The sequence below is a fragment of the Gobio gobio genome (genome assembly GCF_949357685.1).
Source record: "Gobio gobio genome assembly, chromosome: 17".
NCBI lineage: Eukaryota > Metazoa > Chordata > Actinopteri > Cypriniformes > Gobionidae > Gobio > Gobio gobio.
In genome coordinates, this window is record NC_137110.1 from 13021416 (window position 1) to 13047485 (window position 26070).

The 26070-nt window shown below is 38.6% G+C and overlaps 1 protein-coding gene across 2 annotated transcripts in view; it reads left to right on the forward strand.

The window, feature by feature from the left end:
* Nucleotides 1-316: 316 nt before the first annotated feature.
* tex264a (testis expressed 264, ER-phagy receptor a) overlaps nucleotides 317-26070 on the forward strand; it is a 120089-nt gene continuing 94335 nt past the window's right edge. The window contains exon 1 of one of the 2 annotated variants that reach the window (XM_079841356.1): nucleotides 317-842. In XM_079841356.1, coding sequence (XP_079697482.1) covers nucleotides 585-842 — 258 coding nt within the window. In that variant the 5' untranslated portion in view covers nucleotides 317-584. The remainder of the gene's footprint in view (nucleotides 843-26070) is intronic. The other variant, XM_079841355.1, reaches the window with a different exon arrangement.

A 26070-nucleotide genomic window follows, 5' to 3' on the forward strand; every position in this document is an offset into this window, starting at 1 on the left:
TAATCTAATTTAATAGATTAATAACTAATTTTATTTATTTAGATCTAATTTATTGCTTTACTCATTTATTTTAATCAAATAATTATTTATTTTCTTTTAGTTTTTTTTTTTGCTAGATTTTTCCACGGACCCCCTGTCATTCTCTTGCGGACCCCAGTTTGAAAACCCCTGTTAGCTGACCACGTTATAGCTGCAAAAGAATCACTGAGTCTCTTTAAAAATCGAACTGTTCGAAAGAACCGATTCACAAGAGTCGTACACGGACTTTTTGGTTGGCTCGTTCCATGTATACGCGTTCCAAGTCATCCCTCTGACTCACAGTCACATGGTGCAACCAGGAAGCAATGCGTTCAATGTTTTTGTGCAGAGGATAAACAAACGCTCAGCTGTGTCAATAAAACTAAAAGACGGGTGTAAACTGACCTCGCAGTGAAGCATCGATACTGTAACATCTGCAGAGCGAAACGGATGCAGACAAAACAGGAAACCTGAGGGATTGTCTTTTCGAGTGCCATCACAGTAATTGAAAATTATTCATACACATTGAGCGTGTCTGTGCTTGGTTTTCTGACAGTCGGGCAAAAATGTCTGACTTTGTCATTTTACTGCTGATTCTTTTTTTGGTCGTTTGTCTTATCGCAACTCTGGTGGGTTTCGTGTTTTACACCGGTCTTTTTTCTGAAGTCGTGATTCGGACTGGATCTCCTCCGGTGAAAAACATCACGATTGCATACAAGTTCAGAAAAGGATCGTACAAGGATTGCGGAGCTGCTTTTACGGAGAGCTGTAGTATCGGACCGAAGCTGTCCTCTGTCGGAGTGTTTTACGATGATCCCAGTCAGGTCTGTTGCTCACTTCTTTCTTCTTCTGTTGAGGTAACCGTTAATCACCTGCCGTGTTTTTAAAACAACAACATTACCACTTTAAAATTAATAAGTGGTGATTTATGGAATGTTCTCAACACAAATGAATCATTTAATTCGTTTTTCCCCCTTTTTCTTTGATTTTTACCCCAAAATGGTGACGTCATGTTTTCGCTTACAACCCCTAAACCACCTGTCATCATCAGGTCCAAAACTCCCCCTTAGTTCACCTAATAGTTCACCCAAAAATGAAAATTCTGTCATCATTTACTCATCCTCGAGTTGTTAAAAACCTAAATGAATTGTTCTGCTGAACACAAAAGAAGATATTTTGAAGAATATAACCAAAGTAACCAAACAGTTGATGGACCCCATTGACATCCATAGTATGTTTTCCCTACTATGGAAATCAATGGGGTGGTCCATCAACTGTTTAGTTCCCCATAGTTTTTTTGTACTCAGCAGAAGAAAGACATTCAAACAAGTTGAGGGGTGAGTAAATGATGACAGAATCTTCATTTTAGGGTGAACTATCCCTTTAAGGCTGGGAAAAAAATATAACTATAAATTTGTATTTGGCGTCTTGTGACTTTTTTTATCATATTTTTTGGAATTGCTGACTTTGGTGCTATTTTTACATAATGTTGTTTAGTAATAAATTATAATACAAAAAAACACACACCTGTCATGGTATAGGTATGCTATAAAATGTTAATACAATGGTGATTTGATATACTGAATGATTAATGTAATGCTACTTCAAGGTTAATTAAAAACCTACAATAGTATTACCATGGTGCATTTAATTATTTGAGGGATATTGTTACACGTGTTATTGTTAACTTTGCAAAACAGCAGTTTTTGAAAGGTGTTTGTCTTGGTTTGTTTCTTTATTTATTAAGTCTTAATAGTGTGGTCCAAAACTTAGTGAGCTGTCTACTTAACATTTCGCCCACTTGGTTTTGACATACAGGCTCATGAGAATAAAGCCTCAAGCATGTTATTCTAATCTTATTTTAAATATATGATTCACTTTAGTAAACATCTTAATGTTTTCAAGACTGACTCGCTGAGGTGTTTCCATCAGTTGGCTTCATAGCCACCCACAATGCAAAACAAAACCTGCTTTAACACCAAACGTCTGGTCTTTCTCTAACATTATGTATCATATCTATCATTATGTCCTAGTATTCAGTGTATCTAAAGTATAAATTAGTATAACATGCTGTTGCATGGCTCTGAAGGTGAACATGGACCTCGTGGAGGAACAAATTGGAGGATAAAGGGATTTGAGACAGTCTTGATACTCATCCTCATACTCTGAGAACTAAGAGAATGGATTGAATTTGCCCTTCTCAGTAGAAAGCAAAATAACTACAGCATGTAAAATATGCCAGATGTCTCAGCAGATAATAGATGAATATTTAAATACGAACAGGTCAATCCAGTAGACTCCCTGGATGGGTGTCATTACCGCACTGATCTAGGCTGCACAGTATGCAGTAATTGTGCATAAGTGTTATAAGGTTGGGCATTGGAAATTAAAATTGAGTGGTAACCATTCTGTTTTATTTTGTGCAACATGACTGTCATTGCAAAATTAAATAGCTGGCATGCATGCAGGACTGACTGGGAATGTCCAGTATATCTTGGACTAGGTGGAGTTATCGCATAATATTAAAGGGTTAGTTCACCCAAAAATGAAAATTCTGTCATTAATTACTTACCCTCATGTCGTTCGACACCCGTAAGACCTCCGTTCATCTTAGGAACACAAACGAAGATATTTTAGTTGAATTTTGATGGCTCTGAAAGGCCTCCATTGGCACAATGGCACGGTTCACTCTCAAGACCCTTAAAAGGTACTAAAGACGTCGTTACAAAGTCCATCTCACTATAGTGGTTCTACAATAACTTTAAGGAGTGACGAGAATAGTTTTTGTGCGCAAAAAAACCCTAAATAATGACTTATATAGTGATGACGATTTCAAAACACGGCATCATGAAGCTTCGAAGCGTTATGAATCAGTAAGTCGAATCAGCAGTTTGGATCGCCAAATTTCAGCAGTTTGGCGGTTTGACACCTGATCCGAATCATTATTCGACTCACTGATTCATAACGCTTCGAAACTTCATGATGCCTTGTTTTGAAATCGTCATCACTATATAAGTCGTTATTTAGGGATTTTTTGCGCACAAAAACTATTCTCGTCACTCCATAAAGTTATTGTAGAACCACTGTAGTGAGATGGACTTTGTAACAACGTCTTTAGTACCTTTTAAGGGTCTTGAGAGTGTAACGTGCCATTGTGCCAATGGAGGCCTTTCAGAGCCATCAGATTTCAACTAAAATATCTTCATTTCTGTTCCGAAGACGAACGGAGGTCTTACGGGTGTCAAACGACATGAGGGTAAGTAATTAATGACAAAATTTTCATTTTTGGGTGAACTAACCCTTTAAGTTATTTTGATTAAAGATTACAAGGGCACATACATAAACAAATACAATAAAAAAAAAGATGTGCACTGAGTAATCCTTTATAATAAATACTGCGATATTCCTTAAAAAAAAAAAAAAAAAAAAAATTGTCCATTTTGATTTGATGCGGACCCGGTTCAGGAATGACCTCATCATGTATATACTTTCCGTTTTAAATGTCTGTGGAGGAGCTCTGAGCTCATATGTGGTACCATTTGAAAGCTTAGAATGTCTATTTTCTGCATCACTTTGGCATTTGTTTTACACAAAGTCACTTATTTACTCTAAATTATTCTGGTACCATTTCCGTCTGAATTTGGCCTACCCAAATTGAAAAGCTTCCCATACCCACATACAGTGGTCTAAATTCAAAATGCTGGTGTAATTTTACAGGAAACCCTTTGAAGTTGCATAAACCACTGCTAAAAGTGATAAACATGTAAGTATATGTTGTCTGAGCTGTAATAACCCCCCCCCCCCCCCCCCCCCCAAAAAAAAAGAGACGCTAAACGCTAAATTCATTTTTGAAAGTGTGTAACTCAGGCCCTGTGAGCTCTAGCACCCTGCAGACAGTTTGGGCTGTTTCCACTAAATTCCAGAAAATATTGGAAAAAAGATTTATTCAAATGAATCTGAATGGAGGAATATGACCTTTTTTATGTAAAATGTACAGCTTAGACAACATATTTATCATGTTTATCACTTTTAGCTTTGGTTTATGAAACTTCAAAGGGTTTCCTTAAAAATGACACCAACATTTTGAATTTAGATCACTGTATGTGGGTATGGGAAGCTTTTCAATTTGGGTAGGCCAAATCCAGGCAGAAATCCCAAAAATGGTCCCAGAGCTTAAGAGGTTAAAGGGATAGTTCACCCAAAAAGGAAAATGTTATGTTTATCTGCTTACCCCCAAGGCATCCAAGATATATGAGACTTTGTTTCTTCAGTAGAACACAAATGAAGATGTTTAACTCCAACCGCTGCAGTCGGTCAGTCGTATAATGCATGTAAATGGTAACAAAATCTATGAGAGTAAAAAAAAAAACATGCACAGACAAATCCGAATGAAACCGTTTCGTGTCTTATGATATCAATGTGTCGTCACAAGCCGCATGGTTTCATTCGGATTTGTCTGTGCATGTTTTTTTTTTACTCTCATAGATTTTGTTACCATTTACATGCATTATACGACTGACAGACTGCAACTGTTGGAGTTAAACATCTTCATTTGTGTTCTACTGAAGAAACAGTCACCTATATCTTGGATGCCCTGGGGGTAAGCAGATAAAAATCAAATTTTCATTTTTGGGTGAACTATCCCTTTAAAGGGTTAGTTCACCCAAAAATGAAAATTCTGTCATTAATTACTCACCCTCATGTCGTCCGACACCCGTAAGACCTCCGTTCATCTTCGGAACACAAATGAAGATATTTTTGTTGAAAGCTGATGGCTGCGAAAGGCTTCAGATAGGCCTCCATTGGCATTCAGTACATTTACACTCCCAAGACCCATAAAAGGCACTTAAAACGTCATTACAAAGTCCATCTCACCACAGTGACTCTACAATAATTTTACGATGCGACGAATAGTTTTTGTGCGCAAAAAAAAAATCAAAATAACACCTTTATCCAACTTGTTCTTGTCTTCCGTGTGTGCCTCCACGACGCATGCGCGAGAATATGACGCAGATCCGGCGTTCGGACACATGACCCAGAAGCGATTTGTTTACAAGCAGAGGAAGACGCGCGTATCTAAGCTGTTGAATTCTACATTGATCGTGCTTTAGGTCTCGGTGTAGTTCTCAAAATGGGGTTAAAGTGTGCATTTCATGGATTCCCGAACCCCGGCGCTACGTCATATTCTCGCGCATGCGTCGTGGAGGCACACACGGAAGACAAGAACAAGTTGGATAAAGGTGTTATTTTGATTTTTTTTTTCGCACAAAAACTATTGTCGTCGCATCGTAAAATTATTGTAGAGCCACTGTGGTGAGATGGACTTTGTAACGACGTTTTAAGTGCCTTTTATGGGTCTTGGAAGTGAAAATGTACTGAATGCCAATGGAGGCCTATCTGAAGCCTTTCTCAGCCATCAGCTTTGAACAAAAATATCTTCATTTGTGTTCCGAAGATGAACGGAGGTCTTACGGGTGTCGAACGACATGAGGGTGAGTAATTCATTTTCATTTTTGGGTGAACTAACCCTTTAAGTATGAGTTGCCTATCCAGTTTATACCTTATTGGACAGACACATGGATATTTGTCATGCATCTTATAATAGAAAAAGGAAAATATGAAATGCTGTTTCTTCAGCAGACAACACGGGCAATTGAAACCATATGGTGATGTGGCTGTGAGTAATGTGGATAAAAAAAGACACAAATTATGAAGTGAATGCCAGACTGGCATAAAAAGACCGTATTAATGGCCATGATGTTGGCTGAAGTAAGTTAGGAATATATTACACCATGACCAGTATTAAGAAAAAAATGATGATCTTTGACATAATGATTATTTTTGTTAAAGTGCACTGCTATTACCATCTGGTACTTCACTCTTTTGTGGTACTGCCATAGTATTTCTGTTAGTGGAAAATGAGGCATGACATGAAAATGATAAATTAAATGATATGTTTCTTTTCCTGAGAGCTAGATTAGAGGGGTTGCTTCACCAAAAATGAACATTTGTCATTATTTATGCACCCTTATGTGGTTCTAAACCATATCATTTTCTTTCTTCCATGGAACACAAAAGGAGAAATTTAGCTGGATGTCTGAGCTGCACTCTTCCATATAATAAAAGTGAATAGGGACCAGGGGAAAAAAAAGCACCATAAAAGCATAATAAAAGTATAGTCCATGCAACTTGTGTGCTGTATTCCAAGTCTTCTGAGGTCAATGCATTGTGTGAGGAAAACACAGACACGTAGGGCCCTATACACGCAGCGCAATGTGACGCCAGGCGCAACACGTGTTTTTTGCTAGTTTCAGCCCGACGCAGTTATCATTTTCACGTCCAGTGTCACGCTGTTTAAATAGCAAATGCACACATGCCCATCTGTTCACCCATGGGCGTGCTGGTCAATGTGTTCAGGCGCATTGTTGGCGCGTTGCTATTTTGAGGCAACTGAAAACGACTCCGCCATTGACCAACAAAAACCCGGTCTTAAGTCAATGACAGTTTTTTTTGTGTTATTTAAAGGGTGCATTAGTAATATGCGCCTATAGGCGGGTGCACAACGCGCGTACACTGCTTATTACACACACAGGGATGCGCAGCAGCACACAAACATTTTTAAATATTACAAATAAAAGGATTCCACTCTGGAGAAGCATTCAGTCTTTCCACTCGCAAATTCCGCCATGTAAATAGCGAATCCGCCATGGTGCAAGTACAACTGGCTTTTAAAGGGAATGGGAGATGAGACTCTGTTTGGTTTATTGCCTAAAACACACCCATGACTCATTAAGAGACTAGGTACAACCCTTTTGGACCATGCGCCTGGTGTGCCGACCCTTTTTTCCTTCATTAAACTAGCAAAGTTAAAATAGGGCCCCTAATCTTGCTTGACAGCCGAAGTCACCATTCACTTTCACATATGGAGTCAAGCAGCTTGGACAACTCCTTTTGTGTTCCACAGATGAAAGAAAGTCCTATGGCTTTCAAAAGATGTGAGGGTGAGTAAATGATAGTGGAATTTTCACATTTGGGGGTGAACTATTCAGATTTTTGCACTGCTAAATCCAATAAGCATCTGCAAATCAAAAGCTCAGCACGACATTAGGGTGTTTCCTCAGTGCGGCATAAACTGCCACGTTAGCTTACTTGGCTTAAGCGGATCCCTGTGTTTCAATGGAAATTATTACAGCAGGTCATGCATTTTGGAAATCAGTACAGTCGTTCCTTAACCACTAGATGGTGGTACTGTGTAAAGAACGAAACTTGCATCAAAAATGGTCAGTTCAGGCCTACAGTTATGGAAGTCTAACATTTGCAGGGCTATTACTTTTAGTATTAGTATTTAGTATTGGTGATTTTAGTTTTTATTTAAAAAAATTATATATTTTTACTAAAATTATATTTTTATGTTCTTGTTTGAAAAGTCTGCCTGTCTTTCCCCTGATTTAGTGACACTTATATATTTTCAAGCCATGTGTGATGTCTATATAATAAAATTGTTCATATAATTTTAACTGTTAATTGGTTAATAGTAAGTTCCATTACTTATGTTTGGGGAAAACTGTAATAGACATTTCTAGTGGATGGTTTTTAATTTGAATAAATCTTTTTTGCTTTTTGTTCTTAGTTATGTACATGAGGGTTTTATGTTACATGTTATTTTGTAGAAGTATGCTTATTGCGTTATTTTTGTGTCATGTATGTTACCATGATGGTGTTTTGTGTTTGTTTGCATGACACTGAAATTAATGCATGGCTCAGATTAACTGCACAGCGTGTGTAAGACTCCAATAAAATGACAAAGTAATTATTCTATCAAAAATAAATCTCTCAATCAAGTGGCTGTGTCTATAGTATACACAACATTGTCATATTATTTTCAAATAAATTTTTATATTATTATTATTATTATTTAAAATTATTATTGCCCCTGGTTCAGTAAGGAACTCTTGAATAAAGTAGCAGAGATTGGGACAGATTTTAAGAAACAACGCTGCTTAAAAAGGTGCAATCTAATCCTGTTTACATGAAATAAGCCTCCTCCCGAGCAGGTTTAAGCTTACGGACCTGTTGCTATGACAGCAAGTTCAGGATGAGCTTCGAAGAACCAAACAATCCAAGATCATGCCAAATCGTCAACAATCAAATCCAGCTAACTGAGTTAGCGAGGTACGAAGAACGGACCCCAGATTTGAAATCCGAAAACACTCCCCTTAACATGCGTCATCGCCGTATGTACTCAAAGTCAAGGAGGTGTGTTCTGAACAACTCACTCTAAGACATGGAAAGAAAATGTACCTCCAAATACTTCAAAAGTTTTTCGTTTGTTCTTCGTATTTCACAATGGATTGTTTTGTGAATTATTCTCAACATGTCTCCAGATTTTTTAAGATATCTTTTATTGAAAGATACGACAGTGCCAAGCATTTTGTCCTTGGAGGCAAAGCAGGAAAGTAGCCTACATTTATTTTCAATCTTACTGTGTCCACTGGACACAACAAAGCGAATGTTCCAAATCAATTTGTCCTTGGTCAGAAGTATAGCGCAAGCGTTTGGAGTACATCAGAAATAGAAGGCGTCAGTTTATTGTGTGCACCTTCTATATATTAGCATTTAACTCATCTTGTGGAAAAGCTACTTGTGATGAGTTTTGGTTGATCATCATGTGCTTTCTCTTTACCCTCTGGGTTATATGGTGGTTGTCAGTATGTTAAAGGTACAAAACATATTTTAGTAGCAGCATGGCCTTGTTAAATTATCAGAAAAAGGCCTTTTGGATTAGTTTTTTTTTTCCTCCCAAGTTATAAATAAGAATTAGCTATTGTTTTCTACGGTTCCAAAGGCCCAGGGGTCCGTTCTTCGTACCTTGCTTAATACATCTGAGATGATTTGACAGATCCCAGATCTTTTAATCGTGATAACTTATGTCTGGCTAATTTGGTTCTTCAAACGAATTTGCGGATTGGATTAAAATATCTGGATTAAGTTATCTAAGATTCCTGCACGTTCTTGTGTTCCCTGAAGAGGCCAGATGCATCGATACTCGAAACCAAGATCAGTAATGCAGCGATTGGCTGGCGGCAAGACAGCAACGTGACATCATATAATTAAAAAGCCACCTGGCAAAAAAACCTGACAAAAAAAAACAATGAATTTCTGGACCTTTATAAGGAAACAGCCAAATGACCAAACCAACATAAAAGTTATAATAGATAAATGAAATGTCCATGATTCCCAATGATTTATATACACGATTTTATAGCATTTGTACACCGTTTACATTTTTATTTCAATGTTGTAAATAGCGATTCATTTAATGTTTAATTCAATCAGCAGATTTGTTACGTGACAGCATTAATTTAAGTTTCTTAAGGGTCAAGATCAAGTTCTCTGCATCTCTTGTGTTGCATCAAGCCATCCCATAATATCCGTCAGCACTGAAATTAATGCATGGCTCAGATTAACTGCACAGCGTGTGTAAGACTCCAATAAAATGACAAAGTAATTATTCTATCAAAAATAAATCTCTCAATCAAGTGGCTGTGTCTATAGTATACACAACATTGTCATATTATTTTCAAATACATTTTTATATTATTATTATTATTATTTAAAATTATTATTGCCCCTGGTTCAGTAAGGAACTCTTGAATAAAGTAGCAGAGATTGGGACAGATTTTAAGAAACAACGCCGCTTAAAAAGGTGCAATCTAATCCTGTTTACATGAAATAAGCCTCCTCCCGAGCAGGTTTGAGCTTACGGACCTGTTGCTATGACAGCAAGTTCAGGATGAGCTTCGAAGAACCAAACAATCCAAGATCATGCCAAATCGTCAACAATCAAATCCAGCTAACTGAGTTAGCGAGGTATGAAGAACGGACCCCAGATTTGAAATCCGAAAACACTCCCCTTAACATGCGTCATCGCCGTATGTACTCAAAGTCAAGGAGGTGTGTTCTGAACAACTCACTCTAAGACATGGAAAGAAAATGTACCTCCAAATACTTCAAAAGTTTTTCGTTTGTTCTTCGTATTTCACAATGGATTGTTTTGTGAATTATTCTCAACATGTCTCCAGATTTTTTAAGATATCTTTTATTGAAAGATACGACAGTGCCAAGCATTTTGTCCTTGGAGGCAAAGCAGGAAAGTAGCCTACATTTATTTTCAATCTTACTGTGTCCACTGGACACAACAAAGCGAATGTTCCAAATCAATTTGTCCTTGGTCAGAAGTATAGCGCAAGCGTTTGGAGTACATCAGAAATAGAAGGCGTCAGTTTATTGTCGGGATTTGTCGTGTTACACCGCACCGCATCCTGTAGACACAGTGTTTAAGTGTGTTTGTAATAAACGTCAAATCCGTGTTTAACACTATTAAGACGCCAACTGTATCCTTGTTTGAGTGTTGCTTATAAAATCAGTACATCAATTGTTTGAATGTTTTCTGAGTCGGGCTCAAGCATATATACGGCTCTATCACAGAACTTGCCAAGAGTATCTAAACAAACATGGGCATGAAGGTGTGAATACAGTGTTTTTACTTCCGTTTCTTCCATAGGTAACACCCCTTGAAATTGAGTGTTTTCCTCTGAGAGTGAAAGTGAGGATGGATGACTCTTTTTTTTTTTTTTTAATATTGGATTTTTTTAATGCAAAAAACGTTGTAAACTTTATAACTAACCTCGAGAAACATAATATAAAAATCTGAAACTGCATTTCATGACCCCTTTAAATTGCACAATGTTATTCTGTTACCATTCATGCAGCTGGTGATTTTGTTCTTAGCTACATTCCACCTCAAAGCCAGATCGAGGTCTGTAATGCTGCTCTACAGTACTTAGGCTGCTTTCCCAGCTGTATAATGCAGTCCTGTGCAGGGGTGGCATCCGAGGGGATTCGCTGTGTTTATTGTCTTTGTATTGAGATGGTGACAGGGCTGGGGTTTTTGATTGGCACTCTCACCTTTTAGTGTCCAGCCACTGTCTCCCCGAAAGCCAATTAGCTTCAGATCTGACTATGATAGGTTGTTAGCGCTCTCTGAGGTCGCTGTCCGAATTTAATTGGCATAGCCTAATGCTCTGTGCTTATTAGCATGCTCAACGCTCTCGCGGGAGGCAGAGGTTGATATGCTCTGTTTCAGAAGGTCAGGTACCAGCGGATTTAAAGTGTTTGAGCTTGACAGGGTAAAATAGAGGAACTTACACTTTAGTGAGGGAGGTTGCTTTTGAAGATGCTGAGAACGACTGTTCCAAGCGTGTCATTGGCAATGGAAAACCTCTGATATATCTTCAGCATGATAATCTTGGTGTTTCATATTTATATACAGTGCAACTTGGGAGTCACTTGCACAGCACCTTTACCTTATGAGCATAGCACAGCTGTATCATCCACAGAAATTATAGTAAATATACAGTAGTATTTCCAGTGATGGGCAGCCACAGTAGCATTTCTAAAAAGTCAAATACTCACCAAGGCTGCATTTATTTGAGGAAAATTACAATAAAAACACTAATATTGTGAAATACTATTCATTTAAAATCTTCTATTTGAATATGTTTTATAGTGCACTTTATTCCTGTGAATTTTCAGCAGCCATTACTCAATTCGTCAAGAAATCATCAGAAATCATTCAAATATGCAAATATGATGGTACATTTATTTGTTTGATCTTTTTGGACTAATAGAAAGTTCAAGAGAACAGCATTTATTTGAAATATGATTTTTTTGTAACACTGTGAAATACACTGTCACTTGATTTGATAAAAGTATTCATTCCTTTAAACAAATCTTTTTAGGTTATGAAAGCAGAAAAGCAAAGTCAGTTCAGAGGTGGAGTTAACACATTTTGATGAAAGATTACAGAGAACTATTTTCTTTGGAAATACACCGATCAGGCAGAATATTATGTTCTGATGCTTACATGCCCACTGTTGGCGCTTTCGGCGGTGGACAGGGGTCAGCATGGGCACCCTGACTGGTCTGCGGCTATGCAGCCCCATATGCAACAAACTGCGATTCACTGTGTATTCTGACACCTTTCTATCAAAACCATTAAGTTCTTGAGCAATTTGCAATTAGCTTGTCTGTTTGATCGGACCACACGGGCCAGCCTTCGCTCCCCATGTGCATCAATGAGCCTTGGCCGCCCATGACCCTGTCGCTTGTTCACCACTGTTCCTTCCTTGACCACTTTTGATAGATACTGACCACTGCAGACCGGGAACACCCCACAAGAGCTGCAGTTTTGGAGATGCTCTGACCTAGTCGTCTAGCCATCACAATTTGGCCCTTGTCAAACTTGCTCAAATCCTTACGCTTGCCCATTTTTCCTGCTTCTAAGACCTCAACTTTGAGGACAAAATGTTCATTTGCTGCCTAATATATATCCCAACCACTAACAGGTGCCGTGATGAAGAGATAATCAGTGTTATTCACTTCACCGGTCATAATGTTGTGCACTGAACAGGAATGTTAAAAGAGTAAATGTGGTCAGTTTTCACATTGAATGGTCTTATTTTATTTTAAGGCTTATGGCAATACTTTTGAAAGCATTAGCAGCCACAATCGGATTTAAGGAAAGTAATATAGAAACCGTTAAATCAGCAAATGTTTTGTTACTTTGGTTCTGTGGGTGAAGTTGTTGGTTTTGGTTCTTATACCATAAATACTGACTCAAGTGATGGTTTGTGACTCATGGGTATTATGGGACGGCGAGGAACCTTAGAGGTGAGACAACTTTGACTTTAATCCTTTATGCTGCGTTTTAACTCTTATATTCAGACACCTTCATTAATGCAATTTGGCTGTCTGATGTACCAGCATGAAAGCAGCTTATTTATAACTGTTTATAAATGGAATAGCTTATTCTCTTCTGGTGGTTCAGGTGTCTATACATTCAGGGCTGATTGGAGAGGACGGTTTTCAGTTTTTATGCGGCAGTCAAAGTGAATTAGTTGTTACTTCTGGGGACCACAGGCTTGATTAACACTCCACAGAACCTCCACAAACACTGAATCAATAATGGAAGTTAATGGCAGAAGCAAAGAGCTGCCATTTAAAACTGGCTTACTTTGTCCAAAGTTAATAAATGAAATCAGCGAATGAATAAAAAACCTTTATAGCTATTTCACAGCACATCAAGTCCACATCAAAAACTCTCTTCTACACTTTCATCTTCAAAACTAAAATCGCTCTGACATGTCTTTATTGTTCTCGATTCTGTTTTGTAGGTCAAAGAATTCTTCACAGTCAGACATTGGACTAGTTCACTATATAAAGGCATATAGCAGTTTTAAAAACAACAACATGCAAATTCAAAAAACTAAGATATATAGAAATATACTTGAAAGAGGTTTTATTTTTCTCTTTATGACATCTGGTTAGGACACGATGTCAGCAGCATCCTCTAGCTCTCTCTGAGCAGTTGTGCCACTTCTGAGTATCTCTCAGTTTATCACATTTGAACCACTGCTGTTTCAGTCATCAAAGTGCTGCTTTTTACTCAATTTCAAGACAATTAGTTTCAAACTTCAAATCGCTTGCTGAGAGCAGTGTTCCCATTTTTATCCATAACCCGCAGCTTTTGAGGACTACGATAGTTTTGTGAAATAAAGAGTTAGAATTATGCTGTTTATTTATTGAACATCTGTCAGAATTCACTGAAGAACTGCTTTGCATGTACTCTACCTTTCAAAAAGTTTGGTTTTACAACATTACTGAAAGAAGGATCTAACTCTTACAAAGGCTGCATTCATGAATGCAGTAAAAACAGTACAATTGTGAAATATTATTGCAATTTAAAATAACTATTTTCTCCTTTAATATATTTTACAATATAATTTGTTCCTGGCATGGTACAGATGAATTTTCAGCAACATTACTCCAGTTTTCAGTGTTACATGATACTTCAGAAATCTAATATGCTGGCTTTTCTTATTGTTATCAATGTTGAAAACCATTAATATTTTTGTGGAAACCGTGATACCTTTTTTTCAGGATCCTTTGATAAATAGAAAGTTTAAAAGAAAAAATGTTTTTGTAACAATGTTAAAGTTTTATCACTTTCATACAATTTAATGCAAACTTTGCGGAATAAATGTATAAAAGAAGTCTTAAAATTCTTATTGAAACTTTTGAACGGTAGTGCATTATCTCCGAAGGGTGCTTTCACATCTCGGTTCATTTGGTCTTGACCATCCATCCATCCATCCATCCATCCATCCATCCATCCATCCATCCATCCATCCATCCATCCATCCATCCATCCATCCATCCATCCATCCATCCATCCATCCATCCATCCATCCATCCATCCATCCATCCATCCATCCATCCATCCATCCATCCATCCATCCATCCATCCATCCATCCATCCATCCATCCATCCATCCATCCATCCATCCATCCATCCATCCATCCATCCATCCATCCATCCATCCATCCATCCATCCATCCATCCATCCATCCATCCATCCATCCATCCATCCATCCATCCATCCATCCATCCATCCATCCATCCATCCATCCATCCATCCATCCATCCATCCATCCATCCATCCATCCATCCATCCATCCATCCATCCATCCATCCATCCATCCATCCATCCATCCATCCATCCATCCATCCATCCATCCATCCATCCATCCATCCATCCATCCATCCATCCATCCATCCATCCATCCATCCATCCATCCATCCATCCATCCATCCATCCATCCATCCATCCATCCATCCATCCATCCATCCATCCATCCATCCATCCATCCATCCATCCTCCGCTTTATCCAGGGCCGGGTCGCGGGGGCAGCAGTCTAAGCAGAGATGCCCAGACTTCCCTCTCCCTAGACACTTCCTCTAGCTCTTCCGGGGGTACACCGAGGCGTTCCCAGGCCAGCCGGAAGACATAGTCCCTCCAGCGTGTCCTAGGTCTTCCCCGGGGCCTCCTCCCGGTTGGACATGCCCGAAACACCTTCCCGGGGAGGCGTTCAGGAGGCATCCGGAACAGATGCCCGAGCCACCTCAGCTGTCCCCTCTCGATGTGGAGGAGCAGCGGCTCTACTCGGAGTTCCTCCCGAGTGACTGAGCTCCTCACCCTATCTCTAAGGGAGCGCCCAGCCACCCTGCGGAGAAAACTCATTTCGGCCGCCTGTATCCGGGATCTTGTCCTTTCGGTCATGACCCAAAGCTCATGACCATAGGTGAGAGTAAGAACGTAGATTGACCGGTAAATCGAGAGTTTCGCCTTACGGCTTAGCTCTTTCTTCACCACAACAGACCGGTACATCGACCGCATTACTGCAGAAGCTGCACCGATCCGTCTGTCAATCTCCCGTTCCATCCTCCCCTCACTCGTGAACAAGACCCCTAGATACTTGAACTCCTCCACTTGAGGCAGGAACTCTCCACCAACCTGAAGAGGGCAAACCACCCTTTTCCGACTGAGGACCATGGCCTCGGATTTGGAGGTGCTGATCCTCATCCCTTGGTCTTGACCAAGGGAAAACAATTGTGTTCACACTTGGCATGTTTGGTTCGATTAAAATGAACCCTGGTGCGATTGCTCTGTTGGTGCGGTTCATTTGAATAAGTGTTAATGCTGCCATACCAATGGTACCAAGACCGCTGAAAAGATGGGTCTCAGTCCGCTTCCAAATGAACTCTGGTGTGGTTTGAATGATATATATACTCACCTAAAGGATTATTAGGAACACCTGTTCAATTTCTCATTAATGCAATTATCTAATCAACCAATCACATGGCAGTTGCTTCAATGCATTTAGGGGTGTGGTCCTGGTCAAGACAATCTCCTGAACTCCAAACTGAATGTCAGAATGGGAAAGAAAGGGGATTTAAGCAATTTTGAGCGTGGCATGGTTGTTGGTGCCAGACGGGCCGGTCTGAGTATTTCACAATCTGCTCAGTTACTGGGATTTTCACGCACAACCATTTATAGGGTTTACAAAGAATGGTGTGAAAAGGGAAAAACATCCAGTATGCGGCAGTCCTGTGGGCGAAAATGCCTTGTTGATGCTAGAGGTCAGAGGAGAATGGGCCGACTGATTCAAGCTGATAGAAGAGCAACTTTGACTGAAATAACCACTCGTTACAACCGAGGTATGCAGCAAAGCATTTGTGAAGCCACAATACGCACAACCTTGAGGCGGATGGGCTACAACAGCAGAAGACCCCATTGGGTACCACTCATCTACACTTCAAATAGGAAAAAGAGGCTACAATTTGCACGAGCTCACCAAAACTGGACAGTTGAAGCCTGGAAAAATGTTGCCTGGTCTGATGAGTCTCGATTTCTGTTGAGACATTCAGATGGTAGAGTCAGAATTTGGCGTAAACAGAATGAGAACATGGATCCATCATGCCTTGTTGCCACTGTGCAGGCTGGTGGTGGTGGTGGTGTAATGGTGTGGGGGATGTTTTCTTGCCACACTTTAGGCCCCTTAGTGCCAATTGGGCATCGTTTAAATGCCATGGCCTACCTGAGCATTGTTTCTGACCATGTCCATCCCTTTATGACCACCATGTACCCATCCTCTGATGGCTACTTCCAGCAGGATAATGCACCATGTCACAAAGCTCGAGTCATTACAAATTGGTTTCTTGAACATGACAATGAGTTCCCTGTACTAAAATGGCCCCCACAGTCACCAGATCTCAACCCAATAGAGCATCTTTGGGATGTGGTGGAACGGGAGCTTCGTGCCCTGGATGTGCATCCCACAAATCTCCATCAACTGCAAGATGCGATCCTATCAATATGGGCCAACATTTCTAAAGAATGCTTTCAGCACCTTGTTGAATCAATGCCACGTAGAATTAAGGCAGTTCTGAAGGCGGAAGGGGGTCAAACACAGTATTAGTATGGTGTTCCTAATAATCCTTTAGGTGAGTGTATATAAACGCAACACTGACCATAGACATGTAAACAAAAAGGACAGAATGTTCATGCATACCTGTTTTTTCTCGTCATAGTCGTGATGTTGCCACCACAGTTCAGTACAGGCATCAGAACCGCGTCTCCACTCAGCAGATCTTCATTTGTGTGTGTGACGGAGGGTTTCCTGCAGCTGGTTTAACTACTTTACATATTTTATAAGCTCTTCACGAGTTCTCAGCTGGTCAAAATACAATTATATGTAGGCTACTCACCTACATATCACCTACACAAAAAGCCAACCAATCAGGGTTTAAATGTGTCCCTTTGGCTCTAGGTTCGGTTTTTGGTCTGGACCAAACTACAAGTTCACAATTGTTCATACTTGGCATGTGTGGTTCAATTAAAACGAACCCCGGTGTGATTGCTCTGTTAGTAATGTTGCTGAAAATTCATCTGTACCATGCCCGGCGTGATGACTCCGATTGTTCGAATATTACAATTTGATAATTCTTAGATCGATATGTCATCCTCAATAAACCCGTCTCCAGCGTGTTGCCTCCGATCTTTCGAATATTGCACTTTAATAATTATTTAATCGACACATCATCCTCAATAAACCCGTCTCCGGCATGTTGCCTCCGATCCTTCGAATATTCCGATCTATTATGACCTCTGACCAGTAAAGTTACCAGAATAATAATCATACGCTGTTTGTTAATTGGCCAGAGGAGAACTGGCACCCAGACTGAGCCTGGTTTCTCCAAGGTTTATTTTTCTCCATTAGGTCACCTGATGGGGTTTTGGTTTCCTTGCCACTGTTGCCTCTGGCTTGGCGTGCTCAGTTGGGGACTCTACATTTTTCTAAATTTTTCAACTAAATATCCAAATAAATCTAATTATTAAACTAAATTAACCATATAAACTAAATGACTGATCTAAAGCCCACACTGTCACTGTATGATAATTGAAATGAACTGATGACATCACCGTTTTCTCCAGAATGGCTATACGGCTGAATAAAATTATGTTGCATTATTTTCCTGTTTAACTCTGTAGAGCTGCTTTGAAACAATTTGCATTGTTAAAAGCGCTATATAAATAAGATTGACTTGACTTGACTTAGTGCGGTTCATTTGAATAAGTGTGAATGCTCCCATCCTAACCCTGTTGTGCACCAAACAACTGGATCGAGACCCCTGAAAAGATGGGTCTTGGTCCGCTTCCAAACGAATTCTGGTGGGGGACCAAAGACATGTAAACAAAATAAAAACAGACATGCGGACAGAATGCTCAAACCTACTTGTTTTTTCTCATCATAGTCACAATGTTTCCCATCACAATAAAAAAAAGTTAAAATACCATCATATGCTACGCGCATACAACAAGCAAATTTAGCTCCGCAAACAGCATTGTTTTGGATGTTCAGTAAGTTCCGTCGCAAAATATACATAACAAAAGCCGACCAATCAGGTTGTGAACATATCCCTATGCTTTTAGGTTCGGTGTTAAAATGCTAAGTGGACCAGGACTAATTGTTTTTTTGGTCCGGACCAAACGAAACAAGTGAACTGAACTACAAGTGTGATCACAACACGCCCTAAGAAATATGTTGAAATGGTGTTTGGTGGACATGACCCTTAACCAGCCCAAATTATACAGTGTTTCCTTAAGGCCGTCTAGTCATTCTGACATGTTGTTTTGGATTCGCCATCCCCTTCTGAAACATGCTAATACATTTCTGTTTACTGAAACATTTGTTGGGCTGAGCTGAGCTGATCCCTCATGTTCAGCTTTGTACACTATTATCTCTTGTTTACCCTTCTGAAGATGCAGTAACACAGACCAGGGGAATAAGCGCGTTTATTGAGAAAAAATACAAAAGGAGGAGTAAATGCTTTCTCCAGAATGGCTCTTTTTTGTCGCAGGGCACTGGTTTAACCCTCCGGTGCTCTTCATTTAGGGGTTGCATTGGTTGTCTTCCCGGTCATAAGTGACCGGACACCTACAAATTTAAAGGGTTAGTTCACCCAAAAATGAAAATTCTGTCATTAATTACTCACCCTCATGTCGTTCGACACCCGTAAGACCTCCGTTCATATTCGGAACACAAATGAAGATATTTTAGTTGAAAGCTGATGGCTGAGAAAGGCTTCACACAGGCCTCCATTGGCATTCAGTACATTGACACTTCCAAGATCCATGAAAGGCACTTAAAACGTCGTTACAAAGTCTATCTCACCACAGTGGCTCTACAATAATCATACAATGCGACGACAATAGTTTTTGTGCGCAAAAAAAAATCAAAAGAACACCTTTATCCAGCTTGTTATTGCCTTCCGCGTGTGTCTCCACGACGCATGCTCGAGAATATGACGTAGCGCCGGGGCTCGGGATTCCATGAAATGCACACTCTAACCCCATTTTGAGCACTACGCCGAGACCTAAAGCACGATCAATGTAGAATCCAACAGCTTAGACACGCGCGTCTTCCTCTGCTCGTAAACAAATCGCTTCTGGGTCATATGTCCGAACGCCGGATCTGCGTCATATTCTCGCGCATGCGTCGTGGAGGCATACACGGAAGTCGAGAACAAGTTGGATAAAGGTGTTATTTTGATTTTTTTTTGCGCACAAAAACTATTGTCGTCGCATTGTATGATTATTGTAGAGCCACTGTGGTGAGATAGACTTTGTAACGACGTTTTAAGTGCCTTTCATGGATCTTGGAAGTGTCAATGTACTGAATGCCAATGGAGGCCTGTGTGAAGCCTTTCTCAGCCATCAGCTTTCAACTAAAATATCTTCATTTGTGTTCCGAATATGAACGGAGGTCTTACGGGTGTCCAACGACATGAGGGTGAGTAATTAATGACAGAATTTTCATTTTTGGGTGAACTAACCCTTTAACTTCCTCCACCTCAATAAAACCAATGCAATTTATTTTTCTTCATTAATATTATTTCTTTTTAATTTTGTATTTTGAGATGATTTGATGGTCTTTTTTAATATTTATGCATTAATTATGGTCTATTTTTGGCATTGAAAATTCTAAAAATAAATAAATTATATATATATATATATATATATATATATATATATATATATATATATATATATATATATATATATATATATATATATAAAAATTTTAAAAAAAATTATATATATATATATATATATATATATATATATATATATATATATATATATATATATATATATATATATATATATATATATATATATATATATATATAAATAATTTTTTTTCATTTTTTTTTAATTATTGCAGTATTTCAGGTTAAAATAGAGACAGGTTAAAATAGAGACTAGGCCTTCAAAATATTTTTTTGAAGGCAGATTAGCGCCGTCTTTTGGAATTATTTAAGAAATCATGCAACCATGGGTGTAGTCACTAGAGTTCTCTATGGAGAGGCTTGAGAATTCCCTAGTTCTCTTTTGAACACATTTAATGTTTTTTTTTAATTTATGGATTTGAATATATATTAAAAAAAATCTCAAAGACTATTTTTTATAAAGTTTTAGATATTTTTGTTGTTGTTAGAAATATAGATTTTTTTCTGTGAATTTGTTTTTGCAGATTTCCCATTCATTTCCTATGGTGGTCATTTTTGACCGAAGAGCACAAGTGGGAGTATTTTTTTTACGACCACTTACGAATCATGCCCTTCATTTTTTTGTGTGTTTACATACCTAATGCTAGAAAAGTCACCAAGTTTCATATCATTCTGATGAAGCTGTGATTTTAAAAATTCAAAATGTGGTTCATAGGTTCAGTTTTTTTAACCCTCAGAGCCCGACGGCATCGCCCACGACGTCACACGGCACCTCCGATAAATATCTATATTATTTCATGAAACTTTTATCGATTTTCTTACCGTTTTTTCCAGCAGAAAGCTAACGAGCTAGCCATCACGGGGGTGTCTTTGGTGTCTTTGTAGCCTTTACAGAAGGTTTTCTATCCAGCCTGGAACATGTGCATCTTTTTGGAGTTGTTCAGCAATAAATCAAAACGCTTACATCCAAGATATATCCACTTGATGTCCATAATTTATAAATTTTCCGTCATTTTTGCCGCTAGCGCGATGCTAGCTGCCATTTTGGATGAGGGTTTGACCAATGACAGGCTGATCCGTCATCCTGGTTTGTGTGCGTCATTATGCATGAACCACAGCTCTGTTATTGTGGAAAGAGAGAGACGCACGGCTAGTAGTGTTGAGGAGAGAGAGAGACGCGCTGCAGTTTTGTGGAGAAAGTTTGAGGAAAAAGTTTGAGGAGAAAGTTTTAGGAGAAGTTCCTGATAGGAACTGTTTTGAGGCTTGGCACCAGTAAATATCCAAAATCCAAAGAGGCCAAAAGCGCCTGGACTTTTTTTGGAAAAATGTAAATAGTTTTGGTTCTGTATAAGTTATCATGTTTATTCCTGAGTTCCAGGACTCCAAAGACTTGAACAAACAGTTTTCCAGAGGAAAAATGCTTAGCTTTTATTTATTTGTGTGTGTTTTCAATAAATATTTGAGGGATTCAATTTCCGTTTTATGTTTTAATTTGTCTTTATGGTCCCATAACTTATTTTACATTCAGGTGACATCAATGCAACACAAATATACTGACAGTGCAACTTGTCTTGAAAAAAAAGAGGTGTGTCAATTGTCTGTGCACAACAGGGTTGATGTTTTACAAGCTTTTTTAGTAAATAACACCAGGCGGAAAATTAATTGTAAAAATACCCTTAGGTCTTAAAGGGTTAATAGGTGTGTGTGTGAGTTCATGTGTCAATATCACACTCTTGATGTTTTAGAGAGTGTCACCCCTTTACTGCTGTGTACTTTTTTTCAGCATCGTGGCCGATTTGTAGATTGTACACACAAATATTCAGAGAATTTTTGTGTTTTTGCCGATTTCCCATTAATTTCCTATGGTCGGTCATTTATGACCGAAGACAATGAATGCTACTTTTTTTACGACCAATTAGCGTGCTCGAATCATGACCCCAATTTTTTGGTGTGTTTACCTACCTAATGCTAGAAAAGTCACCAAGTTTCATATCATTCCGATGAAGCAGTGATTTTAAAAATTTCAAAACAGAAAAATTTCCGGTCAGAAATGACCGAAGAGCACGTTAAAGTTTAGGGATTAAGGCCATTTCTTAGATGGCATTAAAAGGAAGACTGTCTTCGCATTTATAGGCATTTTCAGTGCTAAACCTTCGTATTAACCATTTCCTCTTCCTCTTCATTAGTTTCAACGCGTTATCTGACATGCTGAAGCTGAACTTACTGTTCACACGACAAAAGGAAATCAACCAATCATGAGTGTTTTGTCCAGCTACTAGCAAAGTGTCCTACATGTTTTACTTTTGAATGGCATTTGCCCTCCTCTGCCTTTTTTAATTAGACTGATGGCGTCAATGTTGCCTTAAGCTGGGAGTTATGATTAGTTATAGCCTGGTTTGCGAGAGCAGCACATGACTGATGGACATTCATTGTGGTTCCAGGCATTTCAGTTTAGCAGTGTCAGTCAGCTAATGAAGCCGGAATCGAGTGCATGTAAGGTGGACCTCACATTTCTTCTCTGATTTATGTCTGAAGCTGATGCTAACCATCTTTAAATGATAACCTGAGCTATCCGTCAACTTAATCTGAAGCATGAATTATTAAGAATCAAATGGTTTTCCTAAACGCTTCACCTGATGGTTTTGCCTGCAGGCAGTGCAGGTTTTCGGGTTGTCTGCTGAAAGCCCCAATGTTTTGCTTTTGCCCCTTTTCCATGCCAACTCAAATATTATCACAGGCTTTCCAAACTAGGCTTTTTTGCATACTCTATTTTCTGCCCCATTAATTCTGTCCAAATTGGCCCCTACCCAACATAGCACCTACGCTTCCCCAGAAATGATACGCCATCAGTTTCAATTTCATTCAGCATGGGAGCCTATGCAACATTTGAGGGCATTCAGGGCAGCTAATCATCTCGGGGAACTGGCAGGTTATGCATATTCATGGTTCTTCTGTGCTAGTAAAGTTTTGCACATCTTATATTCAATACATTTCTATATTCATGTATTTGTTCTGAAATGGCTTCCAATTAAAAATTCCATTTATATGCACTAAAACCTATAGTCAAACGGCAATATTTATATGATATTAAAAAAAAAATATATATAAAATGTCATTTAGGGATTTTCAGTGATGACTTGAATCAGAATTTTAATTTGCCTGATTCACAGAAAGTAACTGAATTTAGCAAATTAACTGAGAATTCAAACACATTTTTGCAATTCATGTCCATGTTTAAGAAATGTCATGTGTAATGCAAGTCCTTCTGGAAGGCCTTTTTTTCCAAGCTCTTTTGAAAAACATTAGCTTAAGGCTTGTCCAAAAGTGTGTCATTGCTATTATTCTTTAATGTATGCAGGCTAGCTGAAAAGTAATGTTAAATGTGCTGGTTGCTGCCTGTTGACCTGGATTGTGTTGTTTACCGCTTTTACTTGGCTGTGTATCTTCAGTCGAATCTCAGAATGCTGCCTCCTGTAAGTTAAGTTGATGCTTTGAAGCTTGATATAGAATTTTAAGCCCAACTAAAACTTGTAAAGACAAAATGCTTTTTATTTTATCTGTCTTTATACTATTCTTACAGTTTCTCTAGGTGGCCAGCAGAGGTCTCCCTAATGCTTATTCAGGTCTTAAATGTACTTCAATGTACCCGTGTCATATTTTCAGTCCACTACCTGATTTGTTATATTGTATTATATTGTTTTGATTTTGCTTTCTAAGATTGTGTTGTTGTGACGTGCAGAAACGCTGTGAGTTTGAGAATTACGTTGATGCATTGCCATTTGCTGCTTATGCATGTGGTGTGAAACAGGCCTTGCAATTTATATGGACATTTTAGAGAGTAGGACTTCTGTCCTTGCCCATGTCAGCTAGTTTGCTTTACACAGATAAATCACAGTTAGACTGTAGAGTTCTTCTGTGCCACATACTGTCCTGCTCTTCTCTGAAGTAAACTCCATGAATCTTTTAGTAATTACACACCTTACAGGTTTCAAGAACATTCTACAGGAGGTCTGCAATAGGAGCTTTGCTCTCTGTATGAGTCAAGGCTGCATATATGATTAAATATTAGGAAGAGGTTTGTAGCAAGTGTAGAGCTCTATCATGTTAAATCATGCTGGCAGCTGCATGGTGAAGCTCTAAGATATGGAGAAACTGTAAAAGGTCAAACAGTAGAGCATTTTGCCTGCTTGAACTAATAAAATGTATGTAATCAGGGCTTGACATTAACACTCTCCAATCCGCCAAATGCGGGTGGATTTCAGCAGTGGCATGTAACACAGTCCCTCCTACTAGCCACTTTGGCGGGTTGAATTTTATATAGCCTATATAATTTTTTTTAATTGTAGTCTTTTAAAAGGCTTCTGAAATAATAAACTAAGTGCAATGAAGTGTTGTCAAAAATATCGATTTTCGATACTGAAATATCTGAAATGCTTCAAATACATTTTTTTCACAGAATAGATCACAATACCAGCTGCGCTTTCTCGCTCTCTCATTTCTCCGGCAACGAGTTGACACACAAACCCGCCTCCCCTCACTCACTCATTTCATTTGCTCCTTATGAATATTGTTGGGTGCTTGAATTTCGGCATGGGATTGTGCGTTTTGCCTAATTTGACTCATTCCCGCTGAATCTGCTCACACCCAAAGTGCACACCAGGGCTGCACGATTTGGGGAAAATATCTAATTGCAATTTATTCAGGTTAAAATTGCGATTGCGATTTAAAATGCGATTTAATTATTTTTTAATTTTTACAAATTAAAAGTCTATATATAACATTTTGTGTTTATATATGAATATGACTAGTTATAATAATTATGTTTATTATTATTGCTAAATAAAAATAAGAAATATTACTATTACAATAACATTTTCATTATTACAATTTTGTATAATAAAACATGATGGGTTACCTGTTTGTATGCAGACAGCCTGTGACTAAAAATCATTAGAAAAGGTCTAAGAAGAATTCTTATTAGAATTGTAAAAAAAAAATATATATATATATATATATAATTATAAAAATCTGTGCTTTTCATCTGTGATATCAATTTCTTAAAGTCTATTTCTTTAATATGAAATATGAGCCTCTTATGCATCCACTGTGGGGATTAAAACTCCTGTACATTGTAGAAAAACATATGGATTGTCATATACATTTATTTAGAAGTATTATTTTTCTTATTTTCTACCCAAAAGTTTCATTCATACTGGAGGCCAGACGGCGCCCTCGAGCAGAAACTCCACACATTTGCCTCAGAGGTTCGTTTTCAGGAAATCCCTAATGTGAAGCTCTGCGCTGTAGGCTGAGGATAGAAACGCCTTGACTGATTAAACATGAAGATAATACTTCTGCGACAAGATATGGTGTATTTGAGTTCTTCATGCCTTCTCTGTAATTTTCATAATAATAAAGTGTGCAGTGCTGATTGACATTCTTTGATAAGAAGCCACATCAGCTTGACTGAACATGTTATTAAACGTATTTTGTTGGACAACAGGTTTATGAACGCTTCGCATTACTGGTTTGTGAAGATGTTTGACGCGTGTTGTTTTTTCAAACGCACGTTGTAAGGACTCAAACTCGCAGTCTTTCAGACGGAGCAGCGTTAATTCCTGACTACAGAGCCGCTCTTCACTGACACACTGCGCATTTATTTCATTAAAAATCGCAGCCTTTGTGCTTTCATAATCGCACATAACCCAAATTGCGATTGCGGTTCGATTTCGATTAATCGTACAGCCCTAGTGCGCACACATAAAGCCGCCTCTCAATACTAAATTGAGTTATCCTGCTTATTGTGCTTAAACAGACAAATACACACAAAATAAAGTCACAATGCCAGTCTAGACGCCGTCCCAAGTGTGTGTTAATTTTGGAGCATAGTCTGATGATTCACTGTCTGTGAATTATTTATCAATGTCTGAATGATCTGGTGCTTCTAATTTGTGCTAAATCTTGTTGATTTGCATCTGGTTTGCAGCTTCCAGTATGAAGTAGGCAGATGCCTGTTGAATTTTCATGAGTCGCCTCTTGAGCCAAGGTTGAGCCGCCTCGCTCTCTACAATTATGCA